A 21,758-nucleotide genomic window follows, 5' to 3' on the forward strand; every position below is an offset into this window, starting at 1 on the left:
TTGCCGACATAAGTGGCAGTGTTGGCATGCCTAACTAAATCAGTCCCTAAAATCTGTTTGGTTTTTACCATAAACCCTACATTTGGGGCCTGAACTACCTGACAACCTTCTGAAAGGGAGCCAGGCTGACGATCATGCTACTTTATTCTCTCACACACACGAGTTTCAGATTATTTGCTTTCTCTGGCAAGCCAAGACCACTGGAGCACCTATCCACCTCCTGTGGCCTCATCAGATCCTTTTTCAGTCAACCCAAAGTAAACAGGAACTGGTGAGCCCAGGGGAACAGAAGACAAGAGACAGGAGAGGCTTTTTATTAACAAAATAGTGCACTGAAGCAAGCACAGAAGAGATTAAAGCCACAGCCCCTCCAGAGCTGTTATCCAGCTCGGCACATTACCCCACACATCATAACAAAGCTGTTAAGGAAAGCTGACAGTTCAACAGCTTTCTGGGTGAGTAATTTTCCAAGCTCCAGAGGTGTCTGTCTATGAAGGTGGATAGCATATACCCCTGCTTCCAGTGAGTCCCTGTCTTCGCAGCTGTATGGTGTTTATTATTGCCTACAATGACTTTCTTTTTGTAGACATGGTTCAGACATCAGTTTTCTAAGCAGGAAATATTCTTTTCTGCTATACAATAAGCCAATTATTTTCAAAGCATGGAGCCTGAGAAAGGCTGGCCTTCTGGTTAAAATGGCAGGCTGAGACTCCTGAGATCGGGGCTCGGTACCCAGTTTTGCCACAGATTCATTGTGAGGGGCCTGGTCGACACTACAGAGTGAGGTCAACCCAAGGCAGCTTACGTCAACCTAACCATGGAAGCGTCTACACTTACATTTTGCTCCTGCCAACGTAACGGCACAGCTACACCAACTTAATAACTCCCCCTCCATGAGCGGCATAGAGCCGAGGTCAATGTAGTTAGATTGACACGGTGTCAAAGCAGATATGGCGTTGCTTATGTCGACTGTTACTGGCTTTCAGGAGCCATCCCACAATGCCCTGCATGGACAGTACAATCGATACAAGCGCTCCTGATGAGGATGCCCACCGCCGACACAAGGAGCGTAGCGTGGACAGGCACAAGTGATGTAATTGCTGCAGCGGCTGTATGCCGACGTACGTTAGGTCGACAATTTTGTAGAGTAGACTTGGGCAGAGTCACTAATCTCTGTGTTCCTCGATTCTCCATCTGTAAAATGGGGCTTAGGATATTACCTGGGTCTGTTTATCTATTTAGATGGTAAGTTCTTTGGGGTCTAGGTTCTTTTTCACTATGAGTTTGTGCATGCACCACGGGGCCCTGATCTGTCAGGGGCCTTTAGATGTTATAACAATATGAGAAATAAATCAGAATACAATGGTCTTTGGGGCTCCTGCTGCCTCTCCCCTCTCCTGTACAGATCACGTCTCATCTCCCCCAAGCCACCAACATAACAACAATCAGAACCTGATCCTTTATGAAGTATAAACAGTCACACACCCTCAGCAGCTACCCTTACCGCACACGCCTCATCCCACCGCAGCCCTTCACTGTCTCTTCTAGACTAAGTGTGACAGACACCCCTCTTCACAGCCAACATGCCGGAGTTCGAGTAGGGGAACACCAGCACTAAACCATGAACTGCTACAGCTTGAGCGAAAGCTGAAGTCGCTGGAAGGCCTCCTTTGCTTTCAGTGGGCTTTGGATCAGGCACTGAAGAGCCAACCCCGAAAGGAGCCCACGTGGCAGGAGACATCTATCTCTGGCCCATCAGCCAGGCACTCCGGGTAAACTGCATAGGCACCAAAGCCCCTCTCATTGGCATTTCATCCCTGGCTAGCTCCTGCTCAGCTGGGCAGCTTCTGAAAATCCCCTTCCTTAAGTGCCTAGCTCTCCCCATCCATTGTATAGGGAACTTGGACACCTTCCTTGGGGCTGAAAATTCCTCTGAGTGGCAGCCCTGGAGGGGGGAAAGGGAGATACTTCTACACAGCGCGTGGCAGAAGATCTCAGAGCCAGAGTTGAGCTCACCCCCACTCACTAGGCTTCACAGCCAGAGCTGCAACATCTACACTGCTGTTTTTAGTGCCGCAGCACACACCCTGCGAGCCCAAATCCGTCACCCCGGGCTGTGTTGACTTACTCAGAGGGGTTAGGCGTTGCAGTGCTGATGGAGCAATGCCAAAGTACCTTTAAAGATCTGGGCTGAGTCCTGGAAGACATACCCCCTGCATGCTGGTGGACAAACAAGAACGACCTACCGCTCTTGCAATGATCCACCTGAAACCAAACCATGTCCAGAATCAATTAGGACTTGTCCGGTTTATTTAATTATCACCCAGCTGAAGCCCTTCGAGCAGATTCTGCGGATGAATCACTCACCCTGATAACTTTTCCATTACTTTGATGACTTGTTATTTCAATGCTGGCATTGCCAAAAACATAAATGAGTCCCGTGTGATCCACTGACTCACAGCTGCTTAGGCCAGCAATAATGTCTCCCTTTTTTTAATTACAACGGCACTCGTTTTAGAACAGGCTGATGTGCCAAGTTTCTAAGGAAGATGTTCAAGGGTGGCATGTGCAACTCATACTTCATAGTCCGTGTGAGCATCGGGGGAGAAAAAGCCTAGGGCTGTTCTCTAATGAGGAGTCCCTAGGGTGGTGGCTCTCAACCTTTCCAGACCACTGTCCCTCTTCCAGGAGTCTGATTCATCTTGCACACCCCCAAGTTTCACCTCACTTAAAAACTACTTGCTTACAAAATCAGACATAAAAACACAAGTGTCACAGCACTGAACAATTGCTGACTTTCTCGTTTTTACCATGTAATTATAAATCAATTGGAATGTAAATATTGTACTTACAGTTCAGTGTACAGTATACAGAGCAATATAAACAAGTCATTGTTTGTTTGACATTTTAGTTTGTACTGACTTCACTAGTGCTTTTTCTGTAGCCTGTTGTGAAACTAGGCAAATATCTTGATGAGTAGATGTACCTCCCAGCAGACCTCTGGGTATTCCTGGTTGAGAAGCCCTGCCCTAGGGTTTACTTGCTGACGTGTTAAAACTACACCTGTCTCGACTTCACTAGGCTTTTACCTGGGGTTAGTTACCACGTGCTAGCTAACACATGGTAAGAACACATCGTTTTGCCTAGTGAAGACAAGCTCCAAGTGCAGGTCTGCAGCACTGATTAATCTTCACTACGATCCCACGGAAGACCGGGCAAGGAGTCCCACTGGCTAACTGCACCATGACAGCACCTCTGTGCTGGCGGGACAGGATGGGGAGCGGGGCTGTGTTCAGAGCATGTAGTGATTTCAGTGGAAGTTTGGAGCCTAAATACCTTTGTCAAACTGCACCTAGAAGCCCAGAGGAGAGTTAGAAACGACTTAATTTATTGTAACAAGATTTGGACTGAACTGCATGAGCCAAAGGGAAGACACTCATTTCCCACAGAACTCGAGTCACAGACTGTCCCCACAAGATACCATAAAGTAGCCAGGGAGTCACCATGGGCCTGATCCAAAATCCACTGAAGTCACTGGGAGCACTAGCATGGACTTCGGATCATAGAATACCAGTTTTGGAAGGGACCTCAGGAGGTCATCTAGTCCAACCCCCTGCTCAAAGCAGGACCAATCCCCAATTTTTGCCCCAGATCCCAAATGGACCCCTCAAGGATTGAACTCACAACCCTGGGTTTAGGGCGCCAATGTTCAAACCACTGAGCTATCCCTCCCCCAATCAGTTCCTAGGTGGAAGCCTGGGGTGGTGAGGTGGTCTTTTAGGGTTCGATTAGGTTTGTTAGGGTGTCACCTTGGTGGACGGAGCCCAAAGAACATAGAATCAAAGGACTGGAAGGGACCTTGAGAGGTCTTCTAGTCTAGTCCCCTGCACTTAAGCCAGGACTAAGTGCTATCTAGACCATCCCTGACAGGTGTTTGTCTGACCTGCTCTTAAAAATCTCCAGTGACAGAGATTCCATAACCTCCCTAGGCAATTTATTCCAGTGCTTAACCACCCTGACAGTCAGGAAGTTTTTCCTAATGTCCAACCTAAACCTCCCTTGCTGCAATTTAAGCCCATTGCTTCTTGTCCTCTCCTCAGAGGTTAATGAGAACAATATTTCTCCCTCTGCCTTGTAACAAACGTTTATATACTTGAAAACTGTTAAAAACATGAATTGATTCTGCAGAGGGAAATGAATTAATTGCAATTAAAAATAAAACAGGGCTTGTAGTACTCCTATTTGCTGCATCCCTTGTATGGATTTTTGGCATGATATTATCAACCAGTCTAATTTCTGTGGATAAACAGACATACCAGACGTACAGTTGCTGGTTTTACATGTGCAACATTAATGCATCTTTCTGGATATTTAGCCTATGTCGGGGGGGGAGGGGTTGATGTGTCACACCCAAAATGGAGAATTTTTAATTATGCCTATTTCTCAGTGAAGGGTACATTTTAAAAATACATATATTTAGGTCCAGCTTTCCTCCTGCACCAAGATCTACTCAGCACAGGACAGGAGAGGGTCAGACCTGGGTTTTCAAGCTGCCCCAGCCTCAAGAAAAGTTAGAGCAGCCTAGGCACTGCTCTAACTCACAACAGCTAGCTATGGTCTGTAGGAGACCATATGCCAATAGCAAATTGGCTTAGCGTAGTAGAGTTCTGCCCCCTACAGGCCCTGGCACACCCCTCCCATTCCCAGAATACCCCCTACACCCGGTGGTAAGCAGGCAGTGGCACAGAAATCAGTGCTGCCAGCTAAATGCCAGTGGAGAAATTCCCCCCCACCAGGGAGATTTATCAGTTTGACAACTGGGGCTGGAACAGAGGCAAAGAATCCAGCTCTTAAAATCCAGAAATACCTACAGATCCTATTCGGGATGGGACTAACTTCCTATTAGGCAGCGTGAGTCTCTTCTCTTGTTGTTACAAGGAGGAGGGTGAAAAATTGTTCTCATTAACTTCAGAGGATAGGACAAGAAACAATAAGTTTACATTGCAGCTGGGGCAGTTTAGGATGGACGTTAGGAAAAACTTCCTGTCAGGGTGGCTAAGCACTGGAACGAATTGCATAGGGAGGCTGTAGAATCTCCATCATTGGAGGTTTTTCAGAACAGCTAGACAAGCAGCTGGCAGGAATGGTCTAGTTATTACGTAGCCCTGCCTTGAGTGCAGGGGACCGGACTAGGTGACCTACTGAGGTTCCTTCCAGTCCTACACTTCTATGAGGCTCACTTACACTGATGTCAAACAGTAGTAACACCAGGGGAGCCAGGGGAGTTGCACTGGTGTAAGGGAGAGCAGCATAAGGTACTTAGAATGTGGGCTGCCAGGACACGAGTCTCCTTCTGCTGGGTCATGTTGGGCCTAGTGACCCCCTGAAAAGCAGCAGCCCCCTCTAAAGGGTCACTGGATTTCTCAGCATGTTGCTATCCCAAGCAGAATAGCAGAGTAGTTTTTCCTGCAATCAGCTCCCCAGGGACCTCATTGCAGGATCTGGGCTGTGGCACCTAATCCAAAGCCTGCTGAAGTCAGTGGAATTTGGATCAGTTCTTTAGGGAATGTCCACTCTGCAATGAGACCCCCATGACTGGGCCTGTGCCAGCTGACATGGGCTTGGGCTAAGGGTTTAACAGCGGTGTAGACGTTTGGGCTTGGGTGCAGCCCCTGTTCCGGGACAGGTCCTAGAGCCAGGCTCCAACCTAAGCCTCAGTGTCTACACTGCAATTAAACAGCACCTTAGCCCCCGCCCCGCAAGCCCTGCACAGGCCAGCGGCAGGTTTATAACTGCAACATACACACACCATTAGCCTCCAAAGGCATTGATGGTGAACGGGATCGAGCCCACTTTAGAGTTTGGAGTCACAAGAGCATTTTCCACAGTATCAGGAGTTTCGAGGCCTGCTGAATGCTGGTTCTTTACTCTAGAAACAATCGAATGTGGCGGAAAGACACACTCATTCATTTAAAACATGGGGAGGAAAATATATAGAAATCTCCATAAAAGCCTAATATTTTTGGAGGAAGACAAAAAGTCCTTGCTCCTGAGCCTCACTAGCAGCAGGTGGAGAGGATCCAAGAGCTGGAAGGCAGCCAAACCGTGTTTCATTGCCAAGCCCTGTAGTTCTCTCTCAGACACCCAGCATTAATAGACAGGTCTCCACTAAAGGGTTGGGGCTCTCATTCTGTCTCTGAAGATGGAAGGATCCTTTTAGCCCCTCCAAGAGGCAAATGGATTTTCTCACCTCCTTGTATTTTCTATAGCCGTGTTTGCTCTGCTGGGGTGAGTTCCCACCTCACAATCGGGGAGATTGTGTGTGGCCAGTTTGGCTCTCTTCTACATCAGTGGGAGTTTTGCTGTTATCTTCAGTGGCAGAAGGATTGGGCTATAAACCCGTGAAAATTGACTCATTATCTAACGCTCACATTAATTTTATTTGTAATCATTTGCAAGTTTATTGGGTGACATCCTGGCCCCACTAAAATCAAAGGCAAAATTCCCACTGACTTCACAGGGCCAAGATTTCACTCCTAGTGCCTTTCTCCTGAGTATCCCAAGTCTCTCTACAAACAGCTAAGACAGTACCTCATACAGACTGATAGATAGGAATAGTAATGAACTAGTAATACCTTGCTCTTATATAGCAGGTTATAGCAAGGTTGGGTTTTTTTAAAAAGACCCATTGCTGATTCTCCATCTGTCTGATTCCCCAGTGGCTTGAGAAATGCAGCATTAGCTTGTACGCTGATGCCTCTTAGTGGTTGCAACAGAGACTGGCAAGTAAAAAAAGCTTGAAACGCAACTAGAGAGATCTTCAAAACACATTTCACTTTCGCCACATCTACACTAGGAAAGAGGGGTTTTACACAGGTGTTAAAATCCTAGCCTTGACAAGGCAAGTTGTAGTGTTAACATTTTAAAATGCACCCTGTTTCCTAGTGAAACCGTCTCTGTAACCAAGGAGTTAAATACAATGGAACCGGCTAATAGTCATCTCAGGTGACCCTACTCCTAACGAAGTCAATGGAAACCTCCCTAATGAACCCAACAAGAGCAGGATTAACCCTTTTTAGCAATAAGCGGGGGGGGGTGTTTATGGCATTTGTTCTCCTTAAGGAAGGAGATAGATATACATGAAACTGTCATTAGAAAATGAGGCGATGTAAGGAAGAGTTCAGCTGCCTCAATGCTTTAAGAATTTCTATACTAGAGCTGGAATGAGGGAGAAAATACCAAAACGCACCTACGTGACTCGGGAACCAAAGTCCCATTTTCAAAAGTGACAGATAGGTGCCTAAGTGCCATTGACTTTCAGGGAGCTTCGGAGCCTCAGGGCCAGATTTTCAAAAGTAGCTTGAGGTGCCTAAAGGTGCAGAGAAGCACCCACTGGGAATTTTCAAAAGTGCCTGAGTGCCTAGGTGCCGACTCCCTCTCTTGAAAAGCCCACCAGGCGCTTATCTACAGTTTTAGGCACCTAAAAATACTTCAGAAAAGCTGGCCGTAGGGCCAAGATCCTCAAAGATATCTAAGTGCTTACTTGCCACTGAAATCATTACAAGTTAGACACCTGTGTGCCTCTGTGGATCTGGGAATAAGTCGCTTCTGAAAATGTGACAAGTTTCCAAGACACTGTGGCACTTTTGAAAATTTTGCCCCTACTCTTTAGTTGTGCTTTGTCTCAAATTTCATCGCATTCCTACTGCAATTTCAAATGATTAGGGTATTTTTTCTTCCCTTCCTGTCAGATCTGTGTGCAGTGCGGTACTGCGCCATCACACAGATACAATGTCCTTCAGGAAGTTAAGGAGATGGACAATAAACTAAAGGAAATACTGTAGGAATTCCTAAAAATCTGAGGCTTTATCTGCGCTGCCTGGCCAATGCCTGCCTGAATCACTGCATCAAGCAACACAGTTTGTGTCCTTGACTGCAGTTATTAACAGAAAGATGCCCTGGAAGTTGGCCCTCTAATGAGCCCAATCCCCACTGCACAATTTGTGACACTGATGCAGGAATGAGCTCCATGCAGGAGAGCCCCTTTGTGGAAACCACTGACATCATGGGCTCCATGTGAGTGCAAAGGCTTGGTTATGCAGATCAGGGCATAAGACTGTGTGGAGACCTAATGAGAAATAGAATTTTAAGTGCTACAAGACCGGCTGGAATAAATAAGGCTCCCAGGTCTAACAGCTTGCTGGATTAGGGAGACAAGGTGGGTGAGGTAGTATCTTGAATTGGACAGTAAGCTTGTCTCTCTCACCCACAGAAGTTGGTACAATCAAAGATATTACCTCACCCATCTTGTCTAATATCTTAGGAACAACCAATAACACTGCAGACAGCGTGATGGACTCACTTCTGCATTAGCAAGTCACAGGAAGAGCTTTTCCAAAGTTGCAGCAGGGCTGAAGCCATACAGGGGTCTGCATCCCAGTGGATTATAGTTGGATATGGTCAGTACCCACAGAGATCACATGGAATCATTTGTCGAACACTGACTGTTCTGCCCTAGCCAGGTTATAGAGGAAACAGTGGTCCTTACCACCAAAGAAAAAGAATACACTGCCCCAGGGGATAAGAATACACAACTGCAAGTTGGATCATCATAAAGCAGCACAAAAATTAAGTAAATAAGTTTATAGGACAATACTCTGAGTGAGGGATTCCACCTCTGGAAGGGAATTCCATGCTGTTAAGACACAAACTTCTCAGACCAAAATCTCTCTCACTGAGTGGCCTAATAAATATTTACTTTTTCCTCCTTCGCAGATTTAAGCTCCGCAGAGTCTGCCTCAACATTTCTACAATACCTAGCACCATGGGACTGCAGATTCGACTGGGGACTCTGGACGTTACCCTCACATATACGTAGGTGCTCAGACACTGGTGATAAGAGCCATAGTATACCTGGATGGATATTCCATGAATAATGGTTATATACCTTTAAGAGATGGCTGAATATGTAAAACAGATGCTTATTTAGAATATATAGGGTCCATTCTGCTAAGCACAGCCTCCATCTGCAATTGGAATTAACGGGAATTCCACACCCAGAGGAGATGCCCATCCCAGCAACCTGTGGGTCTTGAGTTCTAGAACCAATGGGGAATGGCAGGTCACGTGTCCTGCACTTCCCACATCTGAATGAGCTGCATGAACTGAAAGACTTTTTGGCCTTCGCCATCAGGCAAGCGTGGATTGTTCAGATCCAATCCTGCCTGGGACTCAGCATGCCCAACCTTCAGTCAAGTAAGTGGGAGTTGACAGCGTTCAGCACGACAGGGCTCTTTGATTGCCTTTCCAAATGCATATTTATGAGCGCTAATGTATTGCATAGCTGAACTTTTTGCATAATTGCTTTCTTTCTTTTTTTTTAAACCGTTTCATACCAGAGCCCTTGAAAGAAAGGATTTTGTATGTTAATATATTTCATTGTGTAATGAAAGAATGAATCTCAGCCGCTCTCTCTAGACTTGTGCCGTGCTATGCGGACTATTGCTTTACATTTTAATAGCCATTATTTCAGTCCCTTTATCTTCTCTGCTCCTTCTCACCTCCTCTTATACAGAATGACTTTTATTCTACCAAATGTAATTAGGCATGGTCCTGTGTTTATTACTTTTTATTCTTAGTAGTAGCAGAAATCAGAGTTTTCACTATTTAATTATTCAAAATTGTCTGTTTCAAGTATCCAAAACTAGTGCTCCTCTTTACGTGAAAGGCAAATGTACAAAAGACATTTTAAAAAAATACAGTGAAAATTTAAAAAGTGTGGCAAAAGCAGCTTTTGGGTCTAAGAATCCGATATGAAAAACCTAAGCATGAAAACAAAATTCGGAATGCAAAACGCTAGTCCAACCACATTCCAATCACTGTTCCTCTTAAATAATAACCAACTTTCCCGGCGATCGTGCTGTTTTCATTTGACGTATATTAAAAGGCATCATCTGAAATGCTGTAAATAGTAGTCACCATTAAAAACTCATTGGCTATTCCACAGGGAGCATAACAACATCTTCTCTGCTCTTCTAGCCCCAGGCACATACTGTGAGTACTGCAGGAATATGGCAGAGTGACTGATGAATTCTTAAAATGGTATCCACTGAGGATTGCCCTTAAGGAAAACAAATTTGGGGGCCTAAACAGGCTGCGTCCCTTTAAACAGACTGCCTGCCACCATGTCTGTGATCCATTTAAGGACCAGTGGCTGTTATAATGGCAGGATTCTTTTACTTTTAACCAGGACACTCATCAAACCTGCCTCAGGAGCAAATAATGCATTCCAAGTTTTTTTTTCCTAGTGACCATTATTGCTCCAAACATAGTTCTAGATGTAACTGGGTCACATTCAAAGGAAAGCATCAGCACAAAAGTCGAGTTGCCAAATGCCCAGGGCACGGCATAGATGTGCAGGCTCTCTCATGAAATCGCACACTTTCATCACCAGAGGAATTGTTCCTCCTTTGGCATGACGCTCCTCTCATCCTCCTGCCTCCTCTCCTCAGAATCTTCAAAAGAAAATGAAGCGGTAATTGCTTTCTCCCCTAACATCAAGGGAAAAGAAAAAAGGGTAAAGCAGCTGCTCTTTTCCAGTTGGCATCCCAAGAAGAAACATGCTTTGAGCAGTCCTTTATTTACAAGAAATATAGAATTCTAAGGGCGGAGCAGTTCAGAAGAATAAGGCTCTCATTTGTTACCATCTACATTTTACCACATTGTACCTTGTTACAGCAGAAACACTTCCATTAGTTGTGTCTTTTGAAGGCTGCAGGGGTAAGCACGGTAGTTTAAGCTTCAGGTTGGAAATATATACACATTCCAGCACCGCTAGTTAGCATCTCAGCAAGGCTGACTCAGCCCTTCAACTTTTGAAGGTAGATACACTAGGACACATTCAAAAGTGAAACTAGCGTTGAAATTGCTGTATCATAGAATATCAGGGTTGCACGGGACCTCAGGAGGTCGTCTAGTCTCCTGCTCAAAAGCAGGACCAATCCCCAACTAAGTCATCCCAGCCAGGGCTTTGTCAAGCCTGACCTTAAAAACCTCTAAGGAAGGAGATTCCACCACCTCCCTAGGTAACCCATTCCAGTGCTTCACCACCCTCCTTGCGAAAAAGTTTTTCCTAATATCCAACCAAAACCTCCCACACTGCAATTTGAGACCATTACTCCTCGTTCTGTCATCTGCTACCACTGAGAACAGTCTAGATCCATCCTCTTTGGAACCCCCCTTCAGGTAGTTGAAAGCAGCTATCAAATCCCACCTCATTCTTCTCTTCTGCAGACTAAATAATCTCAGTTCCCTCAGCCCCTCCTCATAAGTCATGTGCTCCAGCCCCTAATCATTTTTGTTGCCCTTCACTGGACTCTTTCCAATTTTTCCACATCCTTCTTGTAGTGTGGGGCCCAAAACTGGACACAGTATTCCAGATAAGGGCTCACCAATGCCGAACAGAGGGGAATAATCACATCCCTCGATCTGCTGGCAATGCTCCTACTTATACAGCCCAAAATGCCATTAGCCTTCTTGGCAACAAGGGCACACTGTTGACTCATATCCAGCTTCTCGTCCACTGTAACTCCTAGGTCCTTTTCTGCAGAACTGCTGCCTAGCCATTCGGTCCCTAGTCTGTAGCGGTGCATTGGATTCTTCCATCCTAAGTGCAGGACTCTGTACTTGTCCTGGTTGAACCTCATCAGATTTCTTTTGGCCCAATCCTCTAATTTGCCTACGTCCCTCTGTATCCTATCCCTACCTTCCAGCATATCTACCACTCCTCCCAGTTTAGTGTCATCTGACAACTTGCTGAGGGTGCAATCCATGCCATCCTCCAGATCGTTAGTGAAGATATTGAACAAAACCGGCCCCAGGACCGACCCATGGGGCATTCCGCTTGATACCAGCTGCCAACTAGACGGGAAGCCATTGATCACTACCCATTGAGCCCGACGATCTAGCCAGCTTTCTATCCACCTTATAGTCCATTCATCCAATCCATACTTTTTTAACTTGCTGGCAAGAATACTGTGGGAGACTGTATCAAAAGCTTTGCTAAAGTCAAGGAATAACACATCCACTGCTTTCCCCTCATCCAGAGCCAGTTAGCTCATCACAGAAGGCAATTAGGTTAGTCAGGCATGACTTGCCCTTGGTGAAGCCATGCTGAGTGTTCCTGATCACTTTCCTCTCCTCTAAGTGCTTCAGAACTGATTCCTTGAGGACCTGCTCTATGACTTTTCCAGGGACTGAGGTGAGGCTGACTGGCCTGTAGTTCCCCGGATCCTCCTCCTTCCCTTTTTTAAAGAAGGGCACTACATTAGCCTTTTTCCAGTCATCCGGGGCCTCTCCCGATTGCCATGAGTTTTCAAAAATAATGGCCAACGGCTCTGCAATCACATCAGCCAACCCCTTTAGCACCCTCGGATGCAGCACATCCAGCTTTTCTAAATAGTCCTGAACCACTTCTTTCTCCACAGAGGGCTGGCCACCTCCTCCCCATACTGTGCTGCCCAGTGCAGCAGTCTGAGAGCTAACCTTGTCTGTGAAGACCGAGGCAAAAAAGGCATTGAGTACATTAGCTTTTTCCACATCCTCGGTCACTAGGTTGCCTCCCTCATTCACTAAGGGGCCAACACTCTCCTTGACCTTCTTCTTGTTGCTAACATACCTGAAGAAACCCTTCTTGTTACTGTAACCTGGCTTTCAGTGCATTTATGGTATAACAACATAAGAATGGCCCTACTGGGTCAGACCAAAGGCCCATATAGCCCCGTATCTCATTTTCTGACAGTGGTCAGTGCCAGGTGCTTCACACGGGATGAACAGAACAGGTAATCATCGAGTGATCCATCACCTGTCACTCATTCCCAGCTTCTGGCAGTGGCTAGGGACACTATCCCTGCCCATCACCATTGATGGACCTATCCTCCTGGAACTTACCTAGTTTTTTTTTTGAACCCTGGTATAGTCTTGGCCTTCACAACATCCTCTGGCAAAGAGTTCCACAGGTTGACTGTGCGTTGTGTGAAGAAATACTTCCTTTTGTTTGTTTTAAATCTGCTGCCTATTAATTTCATTTGGTGAGCCCTAGTTCTTGTGTTATATGAGTAAATAACACTTCCTTATTTACTGTCTCCACATCAGTCATGATTTTATACACCTCTATCATATACCCCCCTAGTCATCTCTTTTCCAAGCTGAAGAGTCCCAGCCTTATTAATCTCTCTTCGTATGTAAGCTATCCCATACCCCTAAACATTTTTGTTGCTCTTTTCTTTACCTTTTCCAATTCCAATCTCTTTTGAGATGCGGGAGACCAGATCTGCATGCAGTATTCATGATGTAGGTGTACCATGGATTTATGTAGAGGCAATATGACATTTTCTGTCTTATCTATCCCTTGCCTAATGATTCTCAACATTGTTGGCTTTTTTTTTTTTTTTTTTTTGACTGCCGCTGCACATTGAGTGGATGTTTTCAGTGAACTATCCACAATGACTCCAAGATCTCTCTCGAGTGGTAACAGCTAATTCAGACCCCATCATTTTATATGTATACTTGGGATTATGTTTTCCAATATGCATTACGTTGTATTTATCAACACTGAATTTCATCAGCCATTTTGTTGCCCAGTCAACCACATAGTATCCCACATCAACTTGGATCATGTTTACCAGTAGGAAAAGGGCAGATTTTTACCATGCATTTAGAGTAGAAAAGGCAGTTGTATTTTAACAAATTGTTAGCTGATCACAGAAAACGCTGTCAGGAAACCTAGGGTTTACCTGGACAAGCTAAGACTACTGTAGTTGTAAAACTACAACTTTGTCCACACTAGGCTTGTAAAGGGTTAAACACACCTTTTCTCCTAGCGAAGGTAAGGCCTTGGAATTTAGAAAGCACCTTATATTTACACATTGGAAAATGGGCACAGGGCTCAGTAATCCGCCTTTGGGTTTGGATCACTGCTTCTAAGGAAACCTAGGTTGATGTAAGGTTCTTGCTCAGGGGATGGAAGAAAGGAGTGTAGGATGAAAAGCTAACAGGAGAGTGTAAGAAAATGCAAGTTATACTTACACCTTTGGCTCATAAATTACATCACCCCAACTCCCTTACACAATCACCAAGTGGATCTAAAAGGAGTCTGACTTGCCTTTTAATTTTGTATACTGGATTTCATTTTTTTATGGCCACATCTTTCTAATGAGACTTGGACTTTTTTTTTTTTAATCTCCTTTGTGTGGACTTTAACAATTCCATTGAACTTTGTCTTTTAAAAAATAAACGTATTTTGATGTGACCTTCGCTAAAGATTGGCAGCTGCTCTGCACCACAGCAGCTCCAACTAGTAGCTTTGGGTCCTAAATAACAGAATAGGTAACAAGATCAGATAGATCGTTAGTGCTTTGTGCAGTCCAATTTTAAACAGCCCCAGGGATGAGCATCCATCACTTTGAAGGGCAGGTTTTAGAGGGTGAAACATATCACTGAAGCACCCCATCATGATCACATGCATACATTTCTCTCTATGAAAAACAGAGAGCCCACACAGGTTGCCCAGTGAGTGTTAGGGCAACATTTGAACCAGACTGGCTTTAAAATGTATTTGTTAAATAAGCTCAACTTATCTCTTCAAGTTATTCTCAAGATATATTTTCCAGCCTTCACTATGTATGTCAAGAGTTTGGTATGTATATTTATATTTTAGGATGCAACATTGATGAAAAGCTTGTTTATCCTGTTTCTGATGTGTTTCACTAATTTCTGAAGATATAAATGAACACAGCCATTACAAAAAGTCATTTATTTTCATAAATATGTACATATATACACACACATGCAAAAAATGACTTTACATACATATACACAGGTTCAATTGTTAATGCAGTGCAAAAGTTGTTGTTTTTTTTTTTAAAAAGGTACCAGCCAGCCTTTCAAGAAACCTTAACAGATCTTTGGTTAAAAAAGGCAGGGGGAGAACGGGTCAATATTTCATAAGTTGGCAAAGCACTCTAAATATTTTAACTGGAAGGAAGGTTTACTCTTGGCCTATTTTCTTGTGTTGTGTTTCTAGATGAACAACAGAGTTTCCAAGAGACTTAATGTGAAAATTGAAAATGAGAATTAAATGGATAAATAATCAAATTATTTTAAATGGTCCAAGATTCTGACAAAAATTTGATTCCTTTTAAAGATCTGATTCAATACAAGCACAATCCTAGTGTTCTGATCCAGATTTTCTGTTCTCAAACAGTAAAACGCTTGTTTTATTAAATCTTGAAGGACTCATATAAATGTAAAACTATGTTATCTTTTCCTGTTTTAGCAAAAGAAAGTTTAAACATATATTATACACACACACACTGTGCACAGAATTAACATACCAAGAAGCCAATGTAAACATTTACAGAAAAAAAATTAGGACAGTCAATGCTTAACTTGACCTCTCCTTGGTCCCTGAATCACAACCCAAGCTGGAAGAAGTGTTCAGCTATTAATGGACACACATTGCTAAATGTATATTCCCTAATATGGATTTTGAAGGCAGGCTTACCCACATTATAGAACCAGATCTCCCTGTGAATAGTTCCCTGCCAATTCTACCTCCTTTGTAACAAATCGCTACTAGATGTTTGTCCATTCATCAGACATAGGGTCCACTGGGAAAGCAGAACGTTGTATTGAGAGATTTTGCTGTATTGTTTTCCTAAAGATTCTTGGGTTGGATGATCCTTCCAGTAGGCAAATCCAGTGATTCATTTCATTATGCTTAAACCTAACATTTTGGACCATATGTACTCAAGGCAGTGGGCCACTTGTAACACCGTGGCTACGCATGCCAGCTGAATGAGAGCTAGTGCAGGTATGTCCTCTTTGAGCTGGAATTCACATCTCCAGACAGCAGTGTTGACATACCTAAGTGTTCTAGGTGCCCAAGTCTACGCAAGACTAGCTTTATTCAAATACATTTAGTGGAGACAAGTACAACACTACCATGATCAGGGGAGACATAGAAATCAGATCCTGTCATTAAGGTTATTCCCCAAAATGTTTTGTCCATGTACAAAGTAAATCTCCTACCCCTTTTCCTAGCAGAAACAGCTTTCCCTATTTAAGTCAATGCACTGCCACCTGGTTAAGACTAGCCAGAGGTATGAGCACCATGTCCTGTAACATCAGCAAGGCAGACCCTAGTATGGAAATTTAGAAAACGGATTATTAAAAAAAAGTTTACTCTTAGTCATCTTCATGCCTTATTTTCTAATAAGACCTCCATTCATATGAATAGAACATGTTACAAGTGCTACTAGGCTGAATGTTAAGAAAGGTTTCCCTGACAGAACTGAATTTCTGCCCTGATCACCATTAAAAAAAAAAAAAAAAAAAAAAACCTACAAGATGAAACTTAGGTCTGCAGGACCAGACCTTCAGCTGAAGCTCAGCAAAATCTTACCTGACACAAAGCAACCCGGATATGTGAAGCAAGAACACCCTTCTCATTAATGGTACTTTTATATTTTTATCAGAGAAAATGCAAAACATTTTGATTGGCTCTTAATTTAAATATTGTCAAAATGTAAGTAAAGAACTTTGGCTCATGTCCTTCAATAGTCCAGATAAGAATGAGAAGGAACTTTGAATTGATATATTAAAAAGTCAGGCCTTGACATAGCTTAGCAGCATATAGCGATACGTCAACATGTCACTTGACGTTTAATTGTTCCTTGTAATTTGAGTAATACAAAACAGATCAACAATTGCTGCTTCATTGTGCTTTTTGATACACTGATAAAGAACTTGAAATGTTTAAAAAAGGAGGTTATAATTTCTGGCTTCCTTAGGCATTTATTTTACTATGAGTTCAGAAATATTAAAAACCAGTTAAGTCCTAAAATAAAAAAAGGAAACATTTGCAAGTGATACCTCAAACATCAAATTTTTAAGCAAATGTTATGTTATTCATGAAGTCTGGGAACGGCTACCTTAGCCTATTCCACACAGTTTAATAGATCTCAGGGCTTGTCTACACTACCCGCTAGATCGGCGGGCAGAAATCGATCCAGCGGGGGTCGATTTATCACGTCTAGTATAGATGCGATAAACTGACCGTTGAGCACTCTCCTGTCGACTCCGGTACTCCACCAGAGCGAGAAGCGCAAGCGGAGTCGACAGGAGAGCGTCAGCCATCAACTTACTGCAGTGAAGACACCGTGGTAAGTAGATCTAAGTAAGTCTACTTCAGCTACGCTATTGTTGATGTAGCTGAAGTTGTGTGTCTTAGATCGACCCCACGCGGTAGTGCAGACAAGCCCTTAGTATCAAGCAGTTTTCCCCGACAGTCAACCTAAATGTTCCTTTTCAGTTTCATTCTATTAGGCTTAGTTGTGCCTCCTTGTGCCCTAACTTCTTTCTCATCTGACCCGATATCTGAAGGACAAACATCAAGAAAGGTTGACCCCTTTAGTTTCTATGCTAAGCAGTGACTTTCTCTTCTCTCTTCAAATATCAATACCTGGACAGTCTTCTGTGGACACCCTTCAGCGTGTCTGTCTTCGGTATGGATACCTGGACCCGAATGAAATAATTCTAGGAGTGCTTGCATCCGAGCTGCATAAAGGATTATGATCCTTCCCTGCTCTGAGACATGCCTCACCCCATGCAGCCTACAACCACAGGGTCTTTTTGGCAGTCATATCATCTTACAATTTCACATCCAATTTAGTGTCTCCTATCAAGCTAAAGTTTCCACTGGTCTCTAAGTTTCTACCCACCACTGTTTCTGATGTTTCATTTTAGCCCTTTCCTTCTGATATATTTTTCCCTTTTTAAAGTTTATTTACTCCTGGAATTTCAGCTCAGTTTTCTTTACTGCACAGTGCCTTTCCATGTCCCAAAAACATAGAAGAATCTTTTGCTATTTCTCTAAAACAACAAGGAGTCCGGTGGCAAATACATCAGTTAGTCTTTAAGGTGCCACCAAACTCCTTGTTGATTTTGTGGATACAGACTAACACAGCTACCCCCGATACTTCCGTTTCACTGTAGCAGTGCATGGGACCAGGTACAGTAAAGGCTGTACTATTAGAACAGCAGACAAACAATATCCAGTCACTTAAATCTTTATGCGCAGATTTATGCATTGGCTGCACAGAGTTGCATTGCACAAGTTGTCAGAGGAAGGTGCAGGTTTCGGCAGCTGGATAGTCAGTTGTTAGGGCTTTTAGCACACAATGTGTGGGTCTGGTTTAAAATATTAGCTGGATGTTTCTGCTATAATAGTCAGTAGTGAAATAGATAGTATTGACTAACATTTAAGCTGCCTACAGAGTCAGGAAGGTAACTCTCACGTTTGCAAAGAGATTAAATTGATGGAAAGGTAGAGACATTAAGTGAAAGAACAATTCCTCAGCAAGGGGATGAAATTCTACATAATACATGGGACTACCATAAAACGGTTAAGTGAGAAAAAATTAAGAGGTTACCTCCACAGTATTACAACTACAAGCTTCCTGTAATTTCTCAGGTTTCATGATTCTCCACTAACCCTCCAAAAGACAGCTGTGTCAAAACATTAGACATTCTTTATACAGAGAAAACTTATCAAAAAAGTGTTCAGATACATTTTATATCTCAGTGTATACTTCAGCACATTAAATACCAGAATATACACTGCAGCAGAGGTGGAGAAATTCAGCTCCTAATGACTATATTCAAAAGTGCTTGCTCATAAATTAACCTTAGCATGAGAGCTTAAATGTAAAATAAAGAGAACCTGCTCTTGCTTTCCAGGATGGGGAATGGATTTCTAATAGCTAATAACGTATCTTTTGAAAGGTTGAAAAACTCACTGGGTTGTCACAAAATACATCTTCGAAACTTATTTATCTGTATAAACCAAACAAACATATAATTACCCTTTCAAAAAATGTGACCTTCAACAGGGAAATAAAGGCCACTTGGGCTGAAAGGTCAGTTGTGTGTTTTTTTGGTTTGGTTTATACAGCTTCAAAAACTTACTGACAATTTCTCAATAAGCTCACACCATACCAACAATTAAGATGTACAGTTTACTCAAGAGACATTTTACATCCTTTATGGTTTTTAAAAGGGCCCCTGCCCTTTTCTTTTCTTCAGACCCCCTATCATTCTATTTCACCTTAGTAGGATTACCCTGAAAATCCCACTAAAAGCATTTTTTCCACCAATTACTGACTAATTATGGCAAACGCCTCCTTAGCTTACATCTGTTGAGCAACTTAGGATCTATAGATGAAAGTGCTAAGCATTATTATCCACAATTTTAATCAGTCTTGGTTTTAAAGTACAATTTCAATGTTTTCTGTCAAACTTCCAGGGCAACACACTGAAATAGTGAACTGTTGCAAAGCAAATGAGACAAATGAAGAGAGACTGACTGTTTGGTATTAGTCAAGGAGTACATTGAAAAGATTGAGTACTGAAGAGTCTCAATGGCAGTGAGAACCTCCATTACGAATGCTTGCAAACAGTCTGCAATGCACAGCTGAAGTACAACTAATCCCCTGAATGTCTGTCTGACACTAATTAGAAGAGCACAGTTTATTTCGAGTTGTTTCGTTTCAAAATCTCTCCCTGGTGATAACCATCATTGTACAGTTTTAAAATATGCCCCAAAGTATTTTTGGCTAGTTTAAGTAAATAAAAGTTTTTTAAAATATGAGCGATGAATCCCGTGTGTGTTTTCATACTCCAATATCAAGCTGTTTCTCCATCAGTTGCCTTGTCAGTATCTGATATGAAGAAAGAGAAGCCACTCCTATGTGAAAGAGTATTTGCCAGATGTTTCTTAATCCATACAAGTAAATGTTGCATAGACAAATGGAGAAAAACAGTACAAATGCCTTCATCTTCCTTGATGAACCATGGAACAAGTACAAATAACACTGGAATAGCATCAGAGAAACAATGTTAGCAACATCAAACTGAATATACACAGACAAGGATCACAGCTTACAACTACTGGCACCTATGATTTAGCGATTCACCTGCCACTAAAACGCACACAAAAAGCTTAAAGCTCTTTTCAAGTCTTATCTATTACAAGACCATCCATCCAACAGAAGTGAATTGGTGGCCTCAATCCAGATCCTACTGAACAGGTACCATATCCACAACAAAGAAACCCGCCAGCGCAACTGGCACCCTTGTTGGTAGTCGAAAAAGGATTAGCAAGAAGTAAACAAGTATGAAAGCTAAACTACATTCTAAGACTCAGATGTGAGCCTTGTAGGTTAAGGCTGAAAATCAATGGCAGGGAGATACGAGGCAAACCTCTACTCACTTCTGCTGTACCTATTCTGGGCAAAAATAAAGGGCTACATTAACAGTGATTTTATCCCAGAATTCACTTAAATATTAGAGGATATAATTTCTAACAAGAGGCTCAGAGCAAGATTTAAACAGAACAAAACAAAAAAATTCCCAGTGCAGGTATAGTCCACTGGTTCAGTGTGTTTTAAGTGTTCTCCTCTAGTGGCTGGTCCACATAACAGGGTAAGAGCCTATTACGCGTGCCAGCTAAAGGAGTTACTTGTTTAGCTCAAGCAGTCAAGACTCGGGCTTTAGTCTGCTGGAGGTCCTGGGTTCAAACCTTGCTGGTGACACAAGTGGGATTGCTATATATGCAGCACTTTGCACTGAGTATGATTATGCAGGGTCACTTCATGACTCTGTCCTGCCATAATCTAAGAGGGCAAAGAGCCCAAAATACAATGTTTGTTAGCATTTTCCACTCTCAGCCAAGAAGATGGGAAAGTCAAGAAAGAGCTACTCTGTGTAAAAAGGTGAAACTGACTGGCATCAAGTTTTAGGAGCAGATCACGTCACCCAAAAAATACAAAGTTTCTACTATGTGAAATACTGGCCCAAAAAATTAGTATAAGCTACACAATTACTTCTCTTATTGTATGTATATGTACCACCCCGGGATGGGTCACCAGCAGTCAGGACCAATGGTAGGACCTCTGGATCTATAAGCATTAGACTCTACTGCCTGAGCTAAGAGACCCAGACCCTGTTATCTCAAAGCCAGCAGCAGATCCACACCTCTAAGTGGTCCAGCCATTAGAGTAGACAGAGAACCACAGTAAAAATGGGTTACACACGTACCAGAGCAAGGAGTTGTTTCACCTTAACTGTCTCTCCCCTTATTTTGGCAGAAAAGTCCAATGAATTTAAAGGGCAAAAAACGTCAATCACAGTCAGAGAATCAAGCCAAGCTAGAAGCCATATAGTACAATAAAGGACTAAGCCCAGAATACTAAGTTTCTGAAATTCTGTGATTGGACAAAACACAAATCAGATATTAAAAGGTACATTTCATTATCAGCCTAGGTTAACCTAACATGGCAAATAGTTTTCTAAATATTTCTAGCATATTAATCACCACACAGAAATACTGAAAGTGATACTTCACTAATTTACATTTTTACAAGCTGTTCTTTGAAAGAGGTCCGGAGTTGTATTCACACTTAGAACTTTATATTTATGCCGATTACAAACACTTTTTGCAATTCTGCTATTTTACATTTGGCCAGGTTTTCAAAGGGCAATAATGCACAAGCCTAAATCCAAGACCTCAGCTCCTGAAGAAATACTACTTCATCCCTCTTGGAAACTCATCTCTGTGCCAAGCCTCATTTATCACAGAGCCGCATCTGGCACTTTACAGTAAAGATGCACTGTATCAAGCCTGTAATTGCTATTTAACA

At 42.9% G+C, this 21,758-nt stretch overlaps 1 protein-coding gene across 5 annotated transcripts in view; it reads right to left on the reverse strand.

Moving 5' to 3' along the window:
* Nucleotides 1-9,610: 9,610 nt before the first annotated feature.
* SEC22C (SEC22 homolog C, vesicle trafficking protein) overlaps nt 9,611-21,758 on the reverse strand; it is a 38,936-nt gene continuing 26,788 nt past the window's right edge. For 4 of the 5 annotated variants that reach the window (XM_037891210.2, XM_037891208.2, XM_037891209.2 and 1 more), the window contains one exon: nt 14,798-19,931. In XM_037891210.2, coding sequence (XP_037747138.1) covers nt 19,744-19,931 — 188 coding nt within the window. In that variant the 3' untranslated portion in view covers nt 14,798-19,743. Of the gene's footprint in view, nt 10,551-14,797; nt 19,932-21,758 lie in introns of those variants that run through there. The other variant, XM_043541648.1, reaches the window with a different exon arrangement.

This window comes from Chelonia mydas, chromosome 2 (genome assembly GCF_015237465.2).
Source record: "Chelonia mydas isolate rCheMyd1 chromosome 2, rCheMyd1.pri.v2, whole genome shotgun sequence".
Classification (NCBI taxonomy): Eukaryota; Metazoa; Chordata; order Testudines; family Cheloniidae; genus Chelonia; species Chelonia mydas.